Raw genomic sequence first — 24,011 nt, 5'->3', positions numbered from 1 at the left:
CAGTAGTTCCAACATACAAATAAAAACTGTACTAAACAAACGACCGTTCGGTCCAAAGGTTTATAGATCAATTTCAAGTGAAATAAGCCTTCCACCTATGGGAAGATTGGGGAATGGGGTCCACGAGTCTGTGGTAATTGCAACTTTTCCTCCCTTTGAAAGTTTTGTATGAACCGCTGCAGCACGATTTTCTTTAAGTTTTTCCAGCCTCGCTGGTATTGTTTTATGGGTCGGCACAGTATTGGTATAATCTTACATCGATTTCAAAACTGCTGCATTCACGATTCACACGCACTATCCTCATAGGGGATCACGCCCTGTTCGGCCAAATCTATAGCAAATGTTGTTATGGATGTTTGCTTTTTATTGCCATCAGTAGCTCCATCCACAATAATAATGAATGTTTTCATTTCAAACAGTGAAGCACTGAACTTGTGTTTTTGTGGTACGGCAATTTTGTTTGGCATAATTTACATACCACGTTTTCTTGTCCAGTTCCTTAAAATACTTCCAAACGTTGCTTCCTTTGTTTAGAGATGCCATTTTAAATATAGAACAAATTCAGAAAAAAACGCTTGTCATAAACGTTATTACCTCGCCGTGGAATTGATACCATGCCACGCCTACTACAGGCATAAACACACACAGTGCACCAATGAAGCGCCAGATCGACCGAGAATAAAACCCGCCCCAGTGTCAATCTTTCTGTTGCACCAATTAGAAAAGCTACTTGGAGGCAATTGTCAAACCCCTTCCTTTTTATAATATCCGCCCTAACTGTGGCACTAGAGCAGTCTGATACGCAACGGACGACTGATGATAAATTACTGAAATTAATGCATACAAAAAATATGCGTTTGGTGACATTTGTCATGTGACCGGTTATACGTCTAGCATATTATTAAACATTTTACCACTTCTTTTGAGTTTATATGTTTAAATGTTTAAAATTCCCATCCCTACTATTGTGTAAAACAATGGTCACCAACTATTTAATTCATATTTTAATAAAAATAAAAAACAGCTGCTGCTTCTTGGTACCTAATCAGTTCATGTATTGTAGCTCACACGTACTTGCTGTAAAAACAGGCCATGTGACCTGTACAAGTACCAGGATGCAGCAGTTTATCTATTGAATTTGAAATCTATGCAATCACTGAAATTTACAAAAATATGTTTGCATGCAAAACAAGCAAAAAGTTAACAGTAACGCTGTATGAAAGGCCTTTGTTCCCTATAATGACAAGGCCCTGTGGGCACATTCAACCATGCTTCTTAGTAAAACAGCCCCTACTCTACCTGCACAGCCCCCCAAGCTGTTGGGACCCCCCCCCCCCCCCCACACCCCACACACCACTACTGAGATTTGGGGGAGGGGGGTGCTGCTATTTTAGGAATGGGCATGCTTGTGTGCTATTGTAGTCAAATGTAATCGGAATAAAACCTTTCAATATCCTTTTACTGGGCCCTACGAAAACAAACATACATATTTTAATTTTACATACAGAAATCTTACCAAGATGTGTCTTTCTGCTGTAGCAGATTATATATTTAAAAAAGTATATAATACTTATTTCCATAGTTTATAAATAATGAATAACTTAGTATTATATTTGTAAGTACAGTGTATTATTTTTTATAATTTTTTGTTGTAGCCACTAAAATACCTTACAAAAGACCATTTCAATTAGATTTTTAACTTGATTTTTTGCTATCCAAATATTGAGAGAGCTGAATTAGTAAGCGGCTTTACTACGCAGTATAGTTAGGGCCCTACTCATTGCAAGGCCATGAAAAACATGACATGGACCGTGAAATTCATTCTGCACTGTGAAATCTGGTCCGTTTTGTGTACTTTTACCCTGCAGTAAAATCCAATGCAGTTATATATACCGTTACAGGTTCCTGATGCGATTGTTGGCTTGTTTCAATTTAAAGAAAGCAAATTCATCATGAACAAGACAGGATTTATTGATTTACACTTGACAACTGCCAATAAAAGGGCTCTACTCACTGACTGGTAGACAAGGGCATCCAGGGCGGGTTTAGTATGACCTATGGATCTCAACTGGTAGTACCGTCAGACAAATTAGACCTAGATTTTAAAATGTGTCCAAAATAAAATAAATCAAAAAATAAATCTATATATTGTCCAGCTACAGACTCGTCCCTAGCTCGGCGATGTCTGTCATTTCCAACAAACTCTGTGGATGCAGAGAGGGCTGCTGCTGCATACAATGACGTTTAAAACCAGAACATCATACATTCTATTAACATCTAAGCAATCAAGTATATTTGCAGTAACTTATTTTATACAGAATACCTAGTTACCTGTCTGTAATTGAATGTACTACTTTGCAGGCCTACACGGTATAATACACGTTTTGTAAAGCCTGGTTTATTGAGTGTATAAAACCATCACACCTAGCAGACCCCCCTGTGGAGCGACTCTACCCAGAAAAAGACTGGGATTTAAAACTTCCAGCCCCACAACACACATTGCAGACTCACACCTCTCAGTTTTGTCTGAAATACATGTTCCTCCTTTATCCTGCACAATTTGCTGGCTTCCTGTAGTCGTTTGGGTGTTTGCAATAACATTATCCTTTATTACTTTTTACTTAAAGAACCTAATAAAATGCATTTACACACTACTTTATCAAGATATTTAAAGACTTACAGTAGAAACATGTCAATAAATGCTCTTCAAAAAAAGCAGAGTTTCACATGAAGCTAGTTTAACTATTGAGTGAGAAAATTATAAATTGACAGTACTTAAGAACCACTCCACAATTATAATAAGATTTGAGGTTAGGGAAGTAAATTAAAATCAAAACGTAGTGTAAAAAAATCTTAACAAAAAACACCACTGCTTTACCCAGCTAATTTTGGAAACATCTAGGATTCTACACTTGCCAATACAAGTAGTTTTATAGAGAGCCCATTAATTGACCATTTGAAACCTCAACAATTAAATGTTTTGTTTGAAATGTTTTACCAAATGAGCCCCTACAATATAATGTCTCCTCCCAGCCCCCACACATTTAAACAATTGGGGGAGGGTGACAAAAAACACTCACCTCTGATTGGAAGAGGCTGTTTAAGTAAACAAAGAGTTAAATAGGGCTTGCCCGCGCAACAACTTGCTGCTTAACTAATGGTACTTGTAAGACCTCTGGGCTTTGTTTCACAGTATGCACGCTATCACATACAGCAAAAAAAAAAAAAAAAAAGTGGGCTGAGCCAATTCCTGCTCTGCTTTCCTGTAAGATCACAGCACACATTACAAGTTGTGCTCGAAAGGGTGAACACCACAATGCCACCACCATCTGGGGAGGAAAACGTCTGAAGTTACTGCAGGACAGAGAAACCTCTTAAAGCAAGCACACACCCACCCCGGTGGCTGGACTGATTGAGACCTGCCTGTTTGCCTTTATGCTGAACTGGCTTTCAAGGTGGCCCAAGACTGCTCGGTGGAAATAAGAGATTGTTCAACTGGCTGACAAGAAGCACAGTGTAGATCTGGGACTGCCTGCAACTTAAATCACAAACAAGAGCGACAAAAGGGAAGATACAGCTACACTTGTTTCGCTTTCAAGAGGACTGCGTTCGGAGGACAATTTTCTTTTCACAACTATACAAGGTACGGTCTTGACAAACGTTCCTCTCAGCCAGAATACATAGCTCAGAGTTTACCTTAGGACTGATCTGGGCAGGGGGACAGGAGAAGGAGCCTAAACAGGCTGTACCTTTTCAGACTTTAGAAGTGCTTAATGAATTGAGAAAACAATGCTGTCACCGCAATAAATGGAACCAAACTATTTCTTATAACTCAACCAAAGGAAGTTGCATTTCAACAGACACAGTTTTTGGTTCCCCATTTCCAATTTCAATTCAAACTAACTGGGGAATATCTATTAAGAACTAAATGCACAGAAGTAAAACACAAGCTGTTTACCATGTCAAACACCACCAACAACTGTAGCATCGATGACAGCTTTAAGTACACACTGTACGGCTGTGTGTACAGCATGGTCTTTGTTTTGGGACTGATCTCCAATTTGGTGGCCTTGTACATCTTTATGTGCTCGCTGAAGCTGCGCAACGAGACCACCACTTACATGATGAACCTGGTATTCTCCGATCTGATCTTTGTCTTCACGTTGCCTTTCCGGATCTTCTACTTTGTTACCCGCAACTGGCCGTTTGGGGATATGCTCTGCAAGATCTCCGTCTCCCTTTTTTACACTAACATGTACGGGAGCATGCTCTTCCTCACCTGCATCAGCGTGGACCGCTTCTTGGCCATCGTGCACCCGTTCTGGTCCCGGACTCTGCGCACCAAGCGTAATGCCAAAATCATCTGCTGTGCCGTTTGGGCGATGGTGCTCGCAGGAAGTTTGCCTACTGGCTTTCTTCTCAATTCCACAGCTACGCACAATAAAGACACAAACAAATACTCGTGTTTTGAGAACTTCTCAAGTAGTGTATGGAAGGAATACCTGTCCAAGGTGGTCATCTTTATCGAGACGGTGGGGTTCCTCATTCCCCTTATCCTTAACATCTCCTGTTCTGCCATGGTCCTGCAGACCCTCCGCAGGCCCAAAACCCTCAAGTGGGGAAAGCTAAACAAAACCAAGATCCTGCGCATGATTATGGTTCACCTCTTTATCTTTTGCTTCTGCTTCGTGCCCTACAACATCAACCTGGTGTTCTACGCCCTCGTCCGGACTCAGGCTCTGAAGAGATGCTCGTTGGTGGCTGTCGTCCGGACCATGTACCCAGTGACGCTGTGCATTGCGGTTTCCAACTGCTGCTTTGACCCCATTGTATACTACTTCACTTCTGAGACCATCCAAAACTCCATAAAAAGGAAATCCACGAGCAAGTATTACGATACCAAGTTCTCTGAAGCCATGCTAACGGTAAGCCCCATACAGCAAAGCCTGCGCACCATTAAAGCCAAAGTGTCTCAGACAGAATCCACAGTGTAAGTGCTGACTTTACAGCCCAAACTTTTCCCTCACAGTGTGGTTTGTACAATTTCACTGTTTGAAAGGAAATTATGCAAAAACTTCATCCATCACTTTTGGAAACTGAAAGGAACTTGAAATCAGCAACTTGGAATTACTTTGGAGCATAATGTATAACTAACTTTGTCATGAAAAGCTTTATGAGCGGAGAAATACGTGAGAGAACTTTTTATAGAAGGCTGCAACTGATGAAGAATCAGCCCAGGATTCAAGTAGAATTGAAACTAAAATGGTTGTCCTGTAAAAGTGTTCAAAAGATTGGTTTCAAATCTGAAAAGGCAGGTATGTAGCCATTACATAATGAGGTGAAAAAATGGTGTGTAAAAGTAGTTCCAAAATGATGCTTCAGTGACCAACACAAAAAACAAATGACTTGTTTTTTCCCCTCCTTGTAAAACAAGTGTTATTGCAGTATTTATCTATTTCTGCTATCACTGAAATTAGAATGTGACACAGCGATTACTGCTGAACTTTTAAATTATACATACTATGTATATATACACTGTGTGTATAAAATGTGTGTATATAATATATATAAACTAGGCACCATAGTGCTATATGTCTTTGTGCTTTCTACTGACTTAATAAAGCTGTGTCTTTGCCAATGAAAGTAGTATACCGAATCTACTCTAACTGATCTATTTGTTCACATACTTTGGGGCTTTGCTTTGCAATTCAGTTTGTTTACATTTAAAGAAGTCACAGTGATAGGTTTGAGAAAAGAACATTTAAAAAAATAAAGGGGACAACTGAAAATTGTTAGCTCCTTTTCTCAATGCCATAGTTTGTATTTAGCATAAAGTATAACATTTCCTTTATTCTATTCTTATACGACTGCTTTTACACAACTCTAGGACCAAAAACAAGGTAACATGGTCTAAGATGAACTAACCCTCACAAAGTATATGGAGTGTTGGTTTCAACATGCGGCAAATCCCTTTAACAAATAATTTTTAATATTCCAATAGCAATACATATTTAAAAAAAAGCTCTTATGGTAGTTTAGGTTTATATTAAAAGGTACCCTTCATTGTATTACACCCCGCACCACCAATGTCAGGTTATATTGTATTGATAATTAATTAAAGGTTGGTAAACTACTTTTTGTTTAAACTTTAACTATTTTAACTTTCTGAGAGAATATCAAAAGGAATGCTTAAAATAAGTGTGATGTAAATATAAAAATAATGCATAACAGGTTCTGTTGGGAAACCACATGCGTCAAAAGGGAGTGTTTTTAGAGACTGACCCAATTAGAAATCAGGAGCAAACCAATTTGCAGAAAACAAAACTAAAAGCAAAGCCAATATTTACTTATGCATGGCTGCAGCTGCAGAGTACAGGACAAAGCACATATTCCAACGTTCACTGATAAAGTTTCTGTTTCTGGTAATGCTTTTGAAAGCCTCCAGTAATAAACTAAACTGTTAACATGACTCATTGTGCAGTAGTTAAAGAAACAGTGGTGTTAACATTTACAATTCGGATGTACAATTACTGCTAAACTACAGTGGCAAAACATTGCCAAAAAGGTATGCTTTCTCTTCCAAAAAAAGGGCTCTGAGGCCCATTTTTATAATTCCAAAAACTAAGAAACAACTAAGGGTGGTTATTGTAAAGGACTCCAAAGTGCATTCAAGTCTTTTACCAATTTGTTCGGACTAATTTGCACATTACCAGCTAAATGCTTTGCCACTTTGCAGATCACCTGCAATTGTTGGCTACAGTTTAAGAACAATTCCTTTTAAAGTATTTTTATTTTTATTTTATTTTAGCAAGCTCTAAAAACAAAACAAAAAAATATCCTTTTATTTTCCTGCAATTACGACATTTTCAGGAAAATATGTCCACAACATGAACACATTGAGGGAACGGAAGTCTACCGTACACAACTTCAACATACAGTGCCTTGCGAAAGTATTCGGCCCCCTTGAACTTTGCGACCTTTTGCCACATTTCAGGCTTCAAACATAAAGATATGAAACTGTAATTTTTTGTGAAGAATCAACAAGTGGGACACAATCATGAAGTGGAACGAAATTTATTGGATATTTCAAACTTTTTTAACAAATAAAAAACTGAAAAATTGGGCGTGCAAAATTATTCAGCCCCCTTAAGTTAATACTTTGTAGCGCCACCTTTTGCTGCGATTACAGCTGTAAGTCGCTTGGGGTATGTCTCTATCAGTTTTGCACATCGAGAGACTGAAATTTTTGCCCATTCCTCCTTGCAAAACAGCTCGAGCTCAGTGAGGTTGGATGGAGAGCATTTGTGAACAGCAGTTTTCAGTTCTTTCCACAGATTCTCGATTGGATTCAGGTCTGGACTTTGACTTGGCCATTCTAACACCTGGATATGTTTATTTGTGAACCATTCCATTGTAGATTTTGCTTTATGTTTTGGATCATTGTCTTGTTGGAAGACAAATCTCCGTCCCAGTCTCAGGTCTTTTGCAGACTCCATCAGGTTTTCTTCCAGAATGGTCCTGTATTTGGCTCCATCCATCTTCCCATCAATTTTAACCATCTTCCCTGTCCCTGCTGAAGAAAAGCAGGCCCAAACCATGATGCTGCCACCACCATGTTTGACAGTGGGGATGGTGTGTTCAGGGTGATTAGCTGTGTTGCTTTTACGCCAAACATAATGTTTTGCATTGTTGCCAAAAAGTTCGATTTTGGTTTCATCTGACCAGAGCACCTTCTTCCACATGTTTGGTGTGTCTCCCAGGTGGCTTGTGGCAAACTGTAAACAACACTTTTTATGGATATCTTTAAGAAATGGATTTCTTCTTGCCACTCTTCCATAAAGGCCAGATTTGTGCAGTATACGACTGATTGTTGTCCTATGGACAGAGTCTCCCACCTCAGCTGTAGATCTCTGCAGTTCATCCAGAGTGATCATGGGCCTCTTGGCTGCATCTCTGATCAGTCTTCTCCTTGTATGAGCTGAAAGTTTAGAGGGACGGCCAGGTCTTGGTAGATTTGCAGTGGTCTGATACTCCTTCCATTTCAATATTATCGCTTGCACAGTGCTCCTTGGGATGTTTGAAGCTTGGGAAATCTTTTTGTATCCAAATCCGGCTTTAGACTTCTCCACAACAGTATCTCGGACCTGCCTGGTGTGTTCCTTGTTCTTCGTGATGCTCTCTGCGCTTTAAACGGACCTCTGAGACTATCACAGTGCAGGTGCATTTATACGGAGACTTGATTACACACAGGTGGATTCTATTTATCATCATTAGTCATTTAGGTCAACATTGGATCATTCAGAGATCCTCACTGAACTTCTGGAGAGAGTTTGCTGCACTGAAAGTAAAGGGGCTGAATAATTTTGCACGCCCAATTTTTCAGTTTTTTATTTGTTAAAAAAGTTTGAAATATCCAATAAATTTCGTTCCACTTCATGATTGTGTCCCACTTGTTGTTGATTCTTCACAAAAAATTACAGTTTCATATCTTTATGTTTGAAGCCTGAAATGTGGCAAAAGGTCGCAAAGTTCAAGGGGGCCGAATACTTTCGCAAGGCACTGTAAAAAACAAAAAGAAAACAATTAAAAATATTTTTCAAACAAAAAACAACAGCTAAGACATGACTCACTTCCTATGTTTTAAGTACTGTTTGGAAGAAGAATTTTAAGAGGAAGTCATGTTTTTAACTACATTTCCATAAAAAAGTCAGTTGAAGCTTCTTGTGAACTTGGTATGACCTTCAGGGTGACAGCTTTTCAAGCTTTTCAAGCCAGTGAGGCCTATACTTTGGTTAAAAAAACAGTTGTCAATCTGATGTGAACAGGTAACCACATCCAGTAGACTGCTTTCAAACATTACCATATTATATGATCTGGAGTTTCCAGCCTTTGTAATAGTCTGGGGTATATATTCATTAGGGCCCTTAAACAGTATTGGCCAGGCTACAACAGTGTATTGCTGTACATGTGTAATGAAAGCTCAAAACAGACATGTCTAAAGATGAATGGATTTTAGTTTTAAAATGATTGTTTTTTAAAAGAGTGTGTTCCTGTATCGCTGCCACAGCAGTAAATACACATTTCATGAGAAAGTTGAGCACCTGAACTAAAGCCACTGTGATACATACAGACGTGCTCAAATTTGTTGGTACCCCTCCACAAAAAACGAAGAATGCACAATTTTATCTGAAATAACTTGAAACTGACAAAAGTAATTGGCATCCACCATTGTTTATTCCATATTTAATAGAAATCAGACTTTGCTTCTGATTTTTTATTCAACATAATATTGTAAATAATAAAACAAATGAAAATGGCATGGACAAAAATGATGGGACCGCTAACCTAATATTTTGTTGCACAACCTTTAGAGGCAATCACTGCAATTAAACGTTTTCTGTAGCTCTCAATGAGACTTCTGCACCTGTTAACAGGTAGTTTGGCCCACTCTTCCATGGAGCCCACTTTCGCTCAAAAAGCGACGGATGGTGCGATCAGAAACTGACGTACCTTCACCTTGGAGTTCAGCTTGTATCTCTTTGGCAGTTATCCTTGGTTCTTTTTCTCCCATTTGCACTATCCTTCTGTTCAATCTGGGGTCGATTTTCCTCTTGCGGCCGCGCCCATGGAGGCTGGCTACAGTTCCATGGACCTTAAACTTCTTAATAATATTTGCAACTGTTGTCACAGGAACATCAAGCTGCTTGGAGATGGTCTTGTAGCCTTTACCTTTACCATGCTTGTCTATTATTTTCTTTCTGATCTCCTCAGACAACTCTCTCCTTTGCTTTCTCTGGTCCATGTTCAGTGTGGTGCACACAATGATACCAAACAGCACAGTGACTACTTTTCTCCATTTAAATAGGTTGAATGACTGATTACAAGATTGGAGACATGTGTGATAGTAATTAAAGAAACTAATTAGCTTGAAATATCACTATAATCCAATTATTTATTATCTTTTCTAAGGGGTACCAACAAATGTATCCAGGCCATTTTAGAATATCTTTGTAGAATAAGCAATAATTCACCTCTTTTCACAGCTTCTTTGCTTTATTCTATGACATACCAAAGGCATGCAAGTATACATGATAAAATAGCTTTTAATTTCATCACTTTTCAGGAGGAATGAAGCATTATTTCAATGAGCTGTAAGGGTACCAACAAATTTGAGCACGTCTGTAGCTCCTAACCACAACCTGGTAAGCTGTTCTCTTTTGTAAACTACGTACGTGAGCCTTCATTACATCCCCATAAGGGCCTTGTAATAAGACGCTTCTACTCTTCAGTATTTCTGTCTTTTGTATAGAAGGTAATTTGATTTACCTGGTTTATTTGACTTCCAAGAGATTACTTTACAATAACACTTTATTCATAAGAGTATGACAATCAGTAGAATGTATACTGTGGTTGGGTATCTAAAAAAATTGAGGTAAAAAAAGATTTAAATAACTGGAAGCTGTTGTTGAAAACAGCAGTGCCTGGAGAGGCAACCCTTTCCCTGACAAAGCGTGGACACTAGCCATTGGAACAAGTAGGAAAACAAAATACATGTTCCTTGACCATATCCTGCACCTTTTGTTTCAAGATCTGTCCCGAGGTAAGGTTACGTAGCGTGTGATTAAGAAAACACATCTTGGTATGAAAAATCGGTAGAAACCAGTATGTTTAGAGTAGCAAGGAAGGTTTGTTGGATATAAATGATGATTTCTTCACTTGTGCTTGTTGCACAATGCAATAAAACATTACAGACTTCCCTTCCAAGCCAATCGTCTCGTTTCATACACCAAAATTAGGCAAGCTACTACACCCAACAGGAAAACCTTTCTGTACGATGATTGGGGTGTTGAGGGATACACAGAATCACACTCACCCCGTTCTATTACATCAAGCTGGAGATGCACATTTCTTTCATCTAGCTATTTTGGTTGGTTACATCATGTGATCACAAGCTACACATGACATGTTCCCCAGTCAGCTGTTGCACACTACAAGTCATAAGCTCCAGTACAAAAATTTAACCTCCTCTGGAACACCTCCCAGAATTAAAAAGCACACACATTAACAGAAAAAACAAAAATACCCTATCCACATCCCTCCACTAGATATTTCTGTTTGGTTTTTCACAAGTAGTTACATTCAACTGATACTGTATGTGTGTATGTGGCTTTAATTCCTAATCATACCATATGCTGAGTGCAGCAGCAGGTAATGAACCCTCGGGTCTACTGTCTGTAATGCTTTTAATGATTGATTAAAACCTCTGCAAACTCATTTTTGGTTTGCAGAGCAAGCAATTGTTGCACTTGTGGATGGTTGCAGCAAGGCCTGTATCTTTGTATTCAATAAACCTTGCAGTCGTCAATATCACTATCTGCTGGGGCATTTCATTACCTAGTTACAGTTAGCCATTAACTTTTGTTTGACTGTGTGGATCTTCTTGAAATGATGACTGGCACTGCTAATGATAGTGTTTTCCAATAATCTCAGTCCAAGTGTAGCTTCCAGTCAGTGGTCATTAAATGACAAGAGTAGTTAGGTAATGAATCTGCAGGTTTATGGTGTCCATACATTTTTTTTTTTTTTTTAATATACATTTAAGATGGTTGTTAACTTGCTATCCAATGTTCAAACATCAGTTCAATTATGTGTTTTCTAAACTTTACACAATAATACATTCTGAGGTAAAACTATAACTAAGGAGCACATTTGATCAACAGATACCCTGCCAAGATAAGCCACAGCTGGTTTTATAGCAGCATTGTGTTCCCTAGTAACCTGTAGTTTATTTAACAATCAATTGTAAACTGAAGTATATCTTTTAATGTAATTAAATTGTGTTTGGGGACGGGGCGGGATGGGGGGGCGACGACAACACTACTTGAAGATTAGTTTGGCTTTTTTTTTTTTTTTAGGTGAATGATTTCCTCATCACTCGAAAGCCTCTGCTTTCACACCACCGGTCTAAACTGCGTAACATCCCAGAAGGGCGTGTGGCTGAGGTCATTCCTTGTTAAATGTATGTTGCTTATTGTTTTTCGAAGAGTATTTGTTATTCTGCTCTTCCACACATTTCTATTAGTCTATGTTTTGGTATTGACAGTGTTTTTTTGGTTTTGCTTTTAAAACTGAGGTTAAGCAGTTTTATCATCAAGCTTATTCTGCACAGGCAGTCTCATTATACACGGGTCTCAACCCCCCACCGTTTATAAGACTGTAAAAAACACTGAAGTTTATAGGAAAATTAATCGCGTACCATGTATTATTACAACAAAAATATCAATACCAAGCACTGCTGTTGAGGGAAGGCGGCCGCATCCATTTTTTATTTTGTTTCATTGAGTCAACATCCCAGGATAGAAGACAGTTTGAAACATGGCTTACATCAAGGGAAATTATTTTAGCATAAAACTGAGCAGGATTGGAGGATACTGCACTTCCTGGCATATAGGGCATTTTCCGAAATATTCTGGGAATAATAAATTTGAGTTTCTAGAACAGCCCTGGGCTGCCCATTACAGGAATTGCCACACAACATACTATTTTGTTTTTCCAGTATGAGATCCAACATCGATCAAAAAACAAAAAAACAAACAAAAAAATGTGTAATTGGAACGTGCAAAGGTCTTCACGCTACAAGCGAGGTACTTAAAGAAACAAGCGAGAGGGAGTTTGTTTAATTCATTCAATGTTTCTTGTAAATGGGCAGCTTTTGTTTTTCGTACTTTCCCCGAGATCTTCATTTGCCAACGATTGTCAAACAAAAATTAATACAGATTATAAATAAAGTATTAACAGACCAATGTAAATGCCTAGCAATTGCCAGACTAAGTCACATACCACCCAAGATAATGGATTCTGTTTACAAATGGGGGTGGGGGGTATATATTTGAGATGTGGTACGTATTAGAGTTCTAAGGGTCGCCACTAACAAGGCATGCAGTAATTTTATTGTATGGGTTTATTATATTATTATTATTATTATTATTATTTATTTCTTAGCTGACGCCCTTATCCAGGGCGACTTACAATTGTTACAAGATATCACATTATTTTTACATACAATTACCCATTTATACAGTTGGGTTTTTACTGGAGCAATCTAGGTAAAGTACCTTGCTCAAGGGTACAGCAGCAGTGTCCCCACCGGGATTTGAACCCACGACCCTCCGGTCAAGAGTCCAGAGCCCTAACCACTACTCCACACTGCTATTATAGGCACTCTGCAGAGGACGACTGTAGAAACGTAAGCCTCTTTCCCTAAAGCAGGGTGCTCATATAAGCCAACACTTCATTCACTATGGAATGCCTTTCATTTGTTGGGCTTTTGGCTAAAATTGGTGCAATAGACTAGCATTACTAGAGATATCAGGATATTACTTTAGTTATAAAATACTTTATATTTTGGATATTGCACTATAAGCCCAAAGTGGCACATAATAGAAGTTGGAGCTTAAGGATACTACAATCAGCAGAGTTAAAAATCTCCTGTGTATGTATACTGCATATACGGAGCACTTTCAGTTACTTATTGTATTGTGCTACCTGAAGGTAATCCAATAAGCAACCCCATCCACCTCCGTTAACTAACTCAATAAAATGTAGAATAGCCAGTCTCTCACCTACAATACCCCAGAAATGTGTTTCAATGGTTCACACTAGCAGGGTGTGAAAGGCCTCAAGTTGGCTAGCTCCTTGTTAACTGCCCTAGTACAGCCATTAAGGAACTCACTGAGCAAACCCTGGGCATGAATATTCTATCCCTTAACAGAAAAGAAAATCAAACAAAAGGCGGTAAACGGACAATTGTATTTTTTGAAAAGAATCTACACGGTGAACTCGTGTGCTTATTTCCTAAAATCTGATGTATGTATTTTATTAGGTAAACTGTTAAGATCCTAAAGATGTATAAACCTCTAATCCACTATAAAAATTGCATTAGCGCATGTATATTTAGCATTAGACGCAGGAGTTTTTCTCCAGTGAATGGATTCTCCAGAAGTTACTGTATTTAAAATTAACTGCATTTCTGTGCCACGATTTTGCTTATTTACAGTCTTTTCAATGGCACAGGTTATTGATAGTATCAGAATATGGTGGTAAACAGAGGCTGGCTAGCCTATACTATATATACATCTACAGGCCTATGTTCCATTTATTTAAATTGGGGTATTTGGAGGCATCTGTCTATCTAAATCCACTTAAATTTTTACATGTGCAAACAGTGGATGTATACAATGGTGCTGTACATTTTCCTGTTACTCATTTTATATTCATAACCATGACTTGCAAGAAATGTCAGTCTTGCTTTTTAAGTCCACGTCATGTACAAAAAAGGCATCACAGTGCAGTCAGGTTGTAAACTGCAGCACTGAGCTACAGATTTAACAATAAAGCTTGTGTATAAATAATAATGATACTTTATTAAAAAAACAAAAAAACCCTGGCAAACCATTCAGCTCTTGACACAAGGCTGTACACCGTTTGAGTTTGAAAAGAGGACTTAAGAAAAACAATAAAAAAAACAGAAGAATGCAACAAAAATAATACTGACTAATAATAAGGAACCATCCTTTTTCGTGTACATACATGCACCAGACGTAAAAAGGCAGCACACCCATAAAGGCTATGCAGGTAAGTCAACTAAAATGTAATGCAGGGAAGCAAGAACAGACCAGTGATTACAAATCCTGCCAACGTTTCACTGCAGTGCAACAGAACATTACTCATTCTGGGATAAGGCTACTTACAACCTAAGTGCCTGAGGGAGATCACACTCTTATCAGCCTGGTGTTCAGGGAGGTCACTAATATTGTGGCTCTTATCAGAAATTCCCTCCCCCCATCCCCTGTATTTACTGACTGGGCCAAACACTTCTAGAGAAGAGTTGTCATTTATGACTCACAAACCTTGGAAAATGATCATGGAGAAATGCAAGCTTTACTTTGTTATCTATTCAGTTGTTGGATAGTTAGGTTCAAAAGTCTCCCTGAAAAGGGTGCATCTGTTAGTCAGTGCAGCAATAAGGAGTGGAGGTTTACGCAGTTAGTTTGAAGTTGAAAGCAACTAGTTGTAGGGGAGATTCCCCCCCCTCAAAACATTTTTTTAAGCAACTTGGCGAAATCATAAACTAGCTCTCCGAAAAGCTCCCTTTGTGCCAACTTTCATAGCCTTAACAGTTGATACATGTTGTATACAAGCTGTCCAGACAGGAATTTTTGGATTTATCAACTTTATATGCATCACATACTTTTTCCATATTTGCTTTTAATGCATGATCGCTTAACATAGCTACACATATTTGAACCGTGACATGTTAGGTGTCTGTATAGTAGCAAATGCACCAATTGTAACTATATTTACAATTTTGTATTTTGATATTTAACAACACCTACAATGGTGCTATGAAAATAAATAAATAATAATTTTATTTGGAATACAACATTACATTACTTTATTAAAGTAGGCTACTTCTAAGGAGACTTATCTATGTCTGTAGTCTAGAAAGATAACACACTTCATTTTTTTTCTTTTTAAAATTTTGTTTTTGAAATACTCGTAGACATTCTAATTTAGGATTGACCAGCATTTGCTATTTAAACAGTCTGTATGCTCTTTTCTCATAACAAAAACTCCACTGTCCTATTAATCTCAGCGGCAATTTGCTCAATTGCCTTGCTCCGTACATTTCTATCATGGTAGGTTTTGATTTTCATTATATAGGCACGGATAATTCTCATAGAGGTCAATTCATTTTTCATTACGCTCACGTTGCCAAGCCATTTTCACAAAGATTTCTTTAAAAAAAAAAAGTAATGCCAAAAGTAACCATTTTGTCTGCAAATGACTGTTCAAATGCAGCATTGATGCGCGGTTAGTTACAAAACTGCCTCTGCAATGTCTCTTCTCCATCTCTCTCTCTCTTTGGCAGCTTGGTATCACCTAAGATCGTCCTCCGTAGCTCACTTGATCAAATCCTTGAACGTAAACAGTTTAGCTGAAAAGCACTTTTTTAAAACCAAGACTACAGCAGCAATGACAACAACAATCTTCCTAACTTCCAAGGAGTTGTGGGCTCTCTAAACGTTAAGTGGGAATTACCTTTTGGAATTTTTGTCTATCTTGCTCTGTTTAATCTGCATTGGTTGCGGGTGTGTTAGGCGGGATTTTGAAACGAACTGATTACTGTGCCGTCTTGTTTAGTAACAAATTCAAGTTTGACGGAATTTATCCTGATATTTTCATGACATCTTTTTGTTTCTAATTAAGTGAACAATTTACGTTTGGCTGAATTTTTAAGCAATGTACAGTATGGGTCGAAGTTATAATATGCAATGTTTGACAGCAAGTGGCTATAAAAGTTAATGTCACATTAACAGAAGTGTTTTTACTAGGACAAATGCAAATTGTTATTTTTGTGTGACTGTTGTAAAACAAACTTAGAAATTGCTGACAAGCACACAATATAATATTACGTTATTCTTTGTATTCATTTTCTGAAGTAAATGCAACAACTAAACAATACTGTTCGTGTTTGTCATACATACAAGTAAACGATATCTGTTAATTGTTTAACATTTATAATTATAAAACTGTTTAAATATAAGCCCTGTCTTGTTCTAGTAGTTTACCTGCACAGTCTATTTATTATCGGTATCGGCCGATATGGGTAGATAACCATCGGCCAAGAAAATCTTACTTGGTGCACCCGTAATTTATTAATTATATGACAGTAAACTACTTCAGGCAGTTTTTTTTCTATTCATGTGAGCCACGATATTTTCCCCTCATGCATTATTGGCGCATGGTTATTAAAAACCAGAAATGAGTGACGATGCTGAAGTTGGCTTCTTATTCGCATACAGCAAATGTAATACAAATTGAATAAGTAGCTGGGGTATTTCTTGCGTTAAATCGCTTTGGGTCACTTATTTCAAAGTTGATTCTCACAGAGAGGGAACCCCTCTGCAATCCCCTGTGTGTATTTATCCCAGCCCAAAACTGATTTTGATACGAACACAGCAGGAAAATATGGCACAGATAGCAAGTTGGCATGTTATCCTATAAAACACACATTGAGTAAGTAACGGGTATTTCGTGCGTTAAATCGCTTTGGGCCACTTATTTCAAAGTTGAGTCTCAGACGGGGAACCCCTGTATGTCACCCATGTGTATTTATCCCGGCCCAAAACGGATTTTCATACAAAAATAACGGGCAGACAGCACAGATAGCACATTCCAGCTTCGGTTTTAAAAATCTGTAATCTGTTAGTTTGTTTGTTTTTTATAATCACAAGTGTTTGATATATTGACAGCAATGACGAAGTTAGAAATGCATGAAAAAATGATAACCAAAAAAAAAACACCTTTCTAAACGTTTTTAATCAAAGTGCTTTCAGAATAAAGGTACAAATTGGCACAAAGTAATAGAAACAAACTAGGAACATCGTAAATTTAAAAAAATCAAAATGTAGGCTTTTTTACTAGGTTTTCTTTTCAATACAAGCTGAACTATAAACATTTCAAAATAGGTTTAATGCTTTAATTAATAACAATGTAAATAAAAGCCTAAATATTTTGATTTATTCTAATTTAATAAAAAGGCACTTAGTAATATCTCCCTGAGATAAAATGCAGCAACTAGACACTACATTCTGCAGTAGTCATATCGGCTCAGAATAACTTACAGGTAGTGGTTTTCCCCCCTAAGCGATAACGGTAGCTAGCAAGTGAAGTGTCACAAGAGGCAGTGCTTTTTTACAGTTAAAAACCACTGTCGTGCAAGGTGGCTGAGAGGTGTAAAAATAGTTTTTTCATGCGTTCCCATGCTGTGTTTCTTGAAGCCTCTTGACATACAAACACTGTGCTATTTCAATGTAATTTTGAAAATGTATACATATAATATTTTGTTTGTTTAAATTGATTTTGTGGTACTGTCCTCGGGTGCCTAATTCTGTTTTTTTCTCCGAATTCCGCCCATGTTCTCTGCAACGCGAATTTCACAGGGTCCTAGATGTATGGGCTTATACTTGGGTATAACCTTTCAGTGAAGATGCAGTTTTTAGTTTGTTTCATATACAGTATACCATGCCCCACGTGTCCAAGTACTGTACAAGAGGTGCAGTAACACTGATGAAGTACTATATTAAAAGCCTTGTAGGTGGAGGTCTAATAGTTTCATTTTCTTCTCTAAATCTTTTCTAAAAATAGTCCCACATACCAGCCCATGCAATTATTTTGTACTCTCTTTATATACATCTATTTGCGTGACTATAAAGTACTCATTTTACATTTATAAATCCTATAGTATATTATTTTCAGGTTGAAAAAGTTTGGCTCTGGAACCTACAATGTGCAATTCCTACATTTACTGTAAATGCAATCTAGAGCCAATAAAACCTTTAGTGTATGATTGGTAACGAAAGTAACAAAACACACACGCACACACACACGCACACGCACACACGCACTGTAAATAACGCATTTGCATTACAAACAAAAAAGCTCAGAAACCAAAGAGATAAACGACAGGGCATGATAAATTCTTTTGTCAGTATATTCCACATAATTTAGCGATTGTCTCGACCTAAAAATATACCTTGCATACCATACAAGTTATCCATAGTTTGTTTTGGGTTTGAAAGAAGCATTTAATAAAAAAATAAACCTATGTTCTACTTTCAAAATGCTTAAACACAAACCACAGCCAGAAGGGCTATCAGACAATGACAGGCTTAAGAACAATGGAGCCTTTGCCTGGCTTCAATGAAGAGACTGTACATTATCACAAGCCACCGTGCTTAACCAATGGTTATCACCACTTTGACAGTACATTACACTATGGATAACTGGAGGCCTTTTGGAGCATACAGTGAAAACTGTAAACTATTTTTTAACTCTTATGGCACACCGTGGAAAAACACAAACACATATGCTTTAAAGTACTTTGTCCATTGGTACAGTTAAAAAAAAAAAAAAGTTTTTTAATGTAATAACTTATGTAGACATACAGAAATGATTTTGTGAAACATTTCAAATTAGTTAAGACTAGCGCACTGTGAAACCGATCATTCGACTTTTCATATTAAGCACTCCACAGGAAGCAGGTATCAACATCCAGGTGAGGGTCAATGGTATTCATTAGACTCATTTACTAGTCCAACGGCACAGTTAAGGAAACAACTACTTACATTTGTGTTGACTGCTGCTCTCCACAGTACCAAAGAACACAGAGATCTTTGTGGACAACTGTGCCAACACAAGAAGACTAATCCTAAATTTAAACCAAGAAGCAGTATTCACTTTGCTGGCTCAAGCTCTGTTTCTACACTTGAGAGCTTTGCTTGAATATCAAAATCAGGTAAGAACCACACACACACCCCCCAACCCCCCAACCCCCCAACCAACCAACTAACCAACCAACCAACCAACCAACCAACCACAAGTAATCCTAGATAATGCAGTAGCTTCACTCTCTTCTGCAGCTTTACATAGGGAGTCCACGTGCCTATCTGTGGTGCTCAATTTTTGTTTATTATTTTTTTCCCCCCCAAACCAAGTTGTATTTATTAATCTAGACAGACATAAAATTAAATATACTGTAGATATCTTTGTCAATAATTACACAGGTGTTTAATTAATAGATGCTTGTATTCATAGTAGTGCTGGGACATATGTTCAAGTTTGAATATACTTTTAAAAGTTTAGTATTCTTTAATACTGAATATGTTGGAAAACAAAAAGTACCATTAAAAAAGTTAAATAAAAATTAAATAAACCCGCAAGCCATCAAAATGTCCTATTAAAAGAAAGGAGAGAAACAGTTCTGTACAGTAGAATTTGTGGCATTTATTTCAGATGTAATGTAACGCATGTTTCCTTTGCATGATATATTCGAAACAGTCATTTATAAATGTTACATCAGGAGTGTGCAATTTGTATCACCCAACGTCCTGGACAAGATTTGTGTGAGGGACAACAAGTTTTGACGTTATACTTTGCCTGTCGGACAAATAGTTTTTATTAATTTGTCCTATGTTCGTCTGTTGCTATAAAGGCACTCCGGGTATATTTGTAGAGAGCCATGCAAGTCTCTGAAAAATGAATTGCAGAAGTCTAGCCCCAAAGCACAGACATTTTAAAAAGTGTTTTACGTCCCACCCCTTTCACTTCTGATTGGCTAGCTGTGGGAAAAGCTGATCCTGTATCGGTTACAAAGAGACCCAGAAATGGCTGCCAAGTGAGCCTCTGGCAATGCACAGACTAATCTTTTAAACTTAAGGTATTATTTATGTTTTTTGTAAATTAGCAAATAAGTGATGCTGCTTTCGAAATACATGAACCCGACATTTAAATGCAGCAATCTAGTAAACTTACAACAACAAAACACCAGTCGTGTTCTGCAATTTATAATTTTCAAATTAGTAAACTTTGTGATCAAGCATGTTTAGTACTTGTTGGGATGTTTAAAAAAAAATTACTGTACAGAAACATTTCAGTAAAACAGTAAGATGTAGAGAAACTTGACAGGTTGTACACAAGTCCTTTAAAATTCTGGGGTTCAGCAGTTACAAAACTGAAAGAACGTCAAGAAAAATCGGAATTCCACAAAGCAGCAGTAATAGTTGGCAATGATTTCATATCTGTGATGCAACGAACTAAAACACCTTTACATCAGGAGTTGAATTCAGCTTATAGAGAAAGAGTGGGAAAAAAAAGAGACAGGCAGAAGCTATTTTTATATTTGAATAACTCCCAAGTGTTGCTTATTATAGTTGTACTCTTAGATTTACTAGCAAATGTGTTCCAAACTGCACTGAAAATAACATTTGCTTAAAATATGTTATGGTGAGGTTGGCTCACAGGGAACCTTTTGTGTATCTTGAAGAACTTAGTGAACCAGTCAAGCTACCAGGATAGATCAGCCCGTTACATTCTACCTTTTTGTGTGTGTTTTGTGTGACGGGGGAGGGGACAAGTAGATTTTTCTAGCATTTTGTCCCTTGGACAACATGGTAATTTTTTGCCACCAAATACATTTCCAATACAACAATCATATAGCATTTCCACTTGTTTAGTTGTCAATTTGTACAAACTTCCACTTAACATATAAACTTAAGCCAGATACCAGTCACTAAATGTATTCACAACCTTACTAATTTACTTTGTTGTGACTTGAACTGCTGTCTGTATTATTATTATTATTATTATTATTATTATTATTATCTGTTTATTTAGCAGATGCCTTTATCCAAGGCGACTTGCAGAGACTAGGGTGTGTGAACTATGCATCAGCTGCAGAGTCACTTACAATTACGTCTCACTCGAAAGACAGAGCACAAGGAGGTCAAGTGACTTGCTCAGGGTCACACAATGAGTCAGTGGCTGAGGTGGGATTTGAACCGAGGACCTCCTGCTTACAAACCCTTTTCTTTAACCACTGGACCACACAGCCTACATATTGCTACATTGTGAGCACTGTTCACAAACTAGCGCTTATTTCCACAGTTCCTGCATGCTAGTTTTACTTCCCATTCCATCGTGGGCTTTTTATTCTGCTAATTTGTGAGTAATTAATAGGGGTCTATGAGTGAGCGTAGATTCTTACTGCAGTTAAGAGCACACATTTAAAAAAGCATGGCAGCCCCAGAGTACAGAGTACAGTTAATATTCAAATCCACAGTTACTGTGCTTCCTTGTTAAATCGCCATCTGTAAGACAAACCTTAAGGCCACATGTATGGGAAATACACAATTTACTATTAACATGGTTTTGAATGAACCAAATAGTTGAATGATCAAATAACTGCATTCAATAATTATAATTAAATCAGAAGCCATGGCACACTTAGTTTTATACAGACATTTGTAACTAAACATTAAAATTGGCGCCACAACCTTAATTCCTCTTAAAAACCGCAGGCACTTAGGCAGTGGTCAAAAGGTCCCATGAACATGTTTTAGATTTTATATGCCCTCCAAGCCTGGCTACCCCAATTATGATTCCCCACAGGGTGGCTGGGAAAGGGTCCACTCCCACTGTATCCAGAGGCCTGGCTTTTCAGATTGCATGCAAGGTCTGCTTTGCTTACAACCCTACATTCTTTAAATACATTAAAGGTGAAGGTCTTCATATTATCTGTGCCTGGTATCTTGAGGTACTCAAAAGTTAAGGAAAACAAAATTGTCTCTGGAAAATTAATAATTCAACTTCAAGACAAATTCTTACGTAAATTTGATAATTTCTTAGTTAATAACGAACCAAACTTTACATAAAAAGGTTGCTAGTCATGTTTACAAACAAGGGACCCAGGAATTAAACCTCATCAGGATTGTGAGACACTGTACCTTCAAGTCAGGGAGTTGGAGGAATGAAATGAGATTTTATATATATATATATATATATATATATATATACACACACACACATATATACAGTGCCTTGCAAAAGTATTCAGACCCCTGACCAATTCTCTCATATTACTGAATTACAAATGATACATTGAAATTTCGTTCTGTTTGATATTTTATTTTAAAACACTGAAACTCAAAATCAATTATTGTAAGGTGACATTGGTTTTATGTTGGGAAATATTTTTAAGAAAAATAAAAAAAACTGAAATATCTTGCTTGCATAAGTATTCAACCCCCACACATTAATATTTGGTAGAGCCACCTTTTGCTGCAATAACAGCTTTAAGTCTTTTGCGGTAAGTATGTACCAGCTTTGCACACAGTGTCGGCCCATTCTTCTTGGCAGATTTGCTCCAGGTTGTTCAGGTTGGTTGGACAACGCTTGTGGACCGCAATTTTCAAATAGTGCCACAGATTCTCAATGGGATTGAGATCAGGACTTTGACTGGGCCACTGTAGGACATTCACCTTTTTGTTCTTGAGCAACTCCAATGTTGCTTTGGCCTTGTGCTTGGGATCATTGTCCTGCTGAAAGGTGAATTTCCTCCCAAGCTTCAGTTTTTTAGTGGACTGAAGCAGGTTCTCTTGCAGTATTTCCCTGTATTTTGCTCCATCCATTCTTCCTTCAATTTTAACAAGATGCCCAGTCCCTGCTGATGAGAAGCACCCCCACAGCATGATGCTGCCACCACCATACTTCACTGTAGGGATGGTGTGTCTTGAGGCATGGACAGTGTTAGGTTTGCGCCACACATAGCGCTTTGAGTTTTGGCCAAAAAGCTCTATCTTGGTCTCATATGACCACAAAACCTTTTCCCACATCGCAGCTGGGTCACTCATGCTTTCTGGCAAACTCCAGACGTGCTTTCAGATGGTACTTTTTGAATAACGACTTCTTTCTTGCCACCCTCCCATACAGGCCAGTGTTATGCAGAGCTCTTGATATGGTTGACTGGTGCACCATTACTCCACTCCCAGCCACTGAACTCTGTAGCTCCTTCAAAGTGATTGTTTGCCTCCCTGTGGCTTCTCTCACAAGTCTCCTTGTTTGAGCGCTGAGTTTTGAGGGATGGCCTTTTCTTGGCAGTGCCTGAGTGGTGTGATGCAGCTTCCACTTCCTGATTATTGATCCAATTGTGCTCACTGGGATATCCAAACACTCACTGGGATATCCCCTTCCCTAATCTATGCATTTGTATTACTTTATCTCTAACTTCTGTAGAATGCTCTTTGGTCTTCATTTTCCTTCAGATTCACAGCCTGACCAATGATCCTTCAACAGTGGGGTTTTTATCCAGAAAATGTGACAGCAACATTTATGGTTCACAGGTGGAGGCCAATGGTAAGGTAATTGTGTCCTCGTTAAGGCAATTTCTTTCATCAGTGTAAACTGGGAGCTTCCACAGCACAGGGGTTGAATACTTATGCAAGCAAGATATTTCAGTTTTTTATTTTTCTTAAAAATATTTCCCCAACATAAAACCAATGTCACCTTACAATAATTGATTTTGAGTTTCAGTGTTTTAAAATAAAATATCAAATAGAACGAAATTTCAATGTACCATTTGTAATTCAGTCACATGAGAGAATTGGTCAGGG

The 24,011-nt window shown here is 37.8% G+C and overlaps 2 protein-coding genes across 4 annotated transcripts in view; one reads left to right on the top strand and one right to left on the bottom strand.

The window, feature by feature from the left end:
* Positions 1 to 24,011, bottom strand: part of LOC117406241 (retinoblastoma-associated protein-like) — a 90,229-nt gene that overhangs the window by 26,727 nt on the left and 39,491 nt on the right. The gene's annotated exons all lie outside the window — the stretch shown is intronic.
* LOC117406031 (lysophosphatidic acid receptor 6-like) lies at positions 3,232 to 5,643 on the top strand. Its single transcript, XM_034009705.3, has one exon. It carries the CDS (start codon positions 3,960 to 3,962, stop codon positions 4,992 to 4,994), a length of 1,035 nt encoding a protein of 344 aa, XP_033865596.1. The 5' UTR covers positions 3,232 to 3,959; the 3' UTR covers positions 4,995 to 5,643.

Source organism: Acipenser ruthenus, chromosome 9 (assembly GCF_902713425.1).
Source record: "Acipenser ruthenus chromosome 9, fAciRut3.2 maternal haplotype, whole genome shotgun sequence".
NCBI lineage: Eukaryota > Metazoa > Chordata > Actinopteri > Acipenseriformes > Acipenseridae > Acipenser > Acipenser ruthenus.
Note: the sequence above shows the minus strand (reverse complement) of the source record. Positions and strands in the feature narration are given on the sequence as shown.

What these genes read in the sequence shown, in the direction of transcription:
- LOC117406031 (XM_034009705.3), top strand. Translation starts at nt 3,960, where the DNA reads ATGTCAAACACCACCAACAACTGTAGCATCGATGACAGCTTTAAGTAC.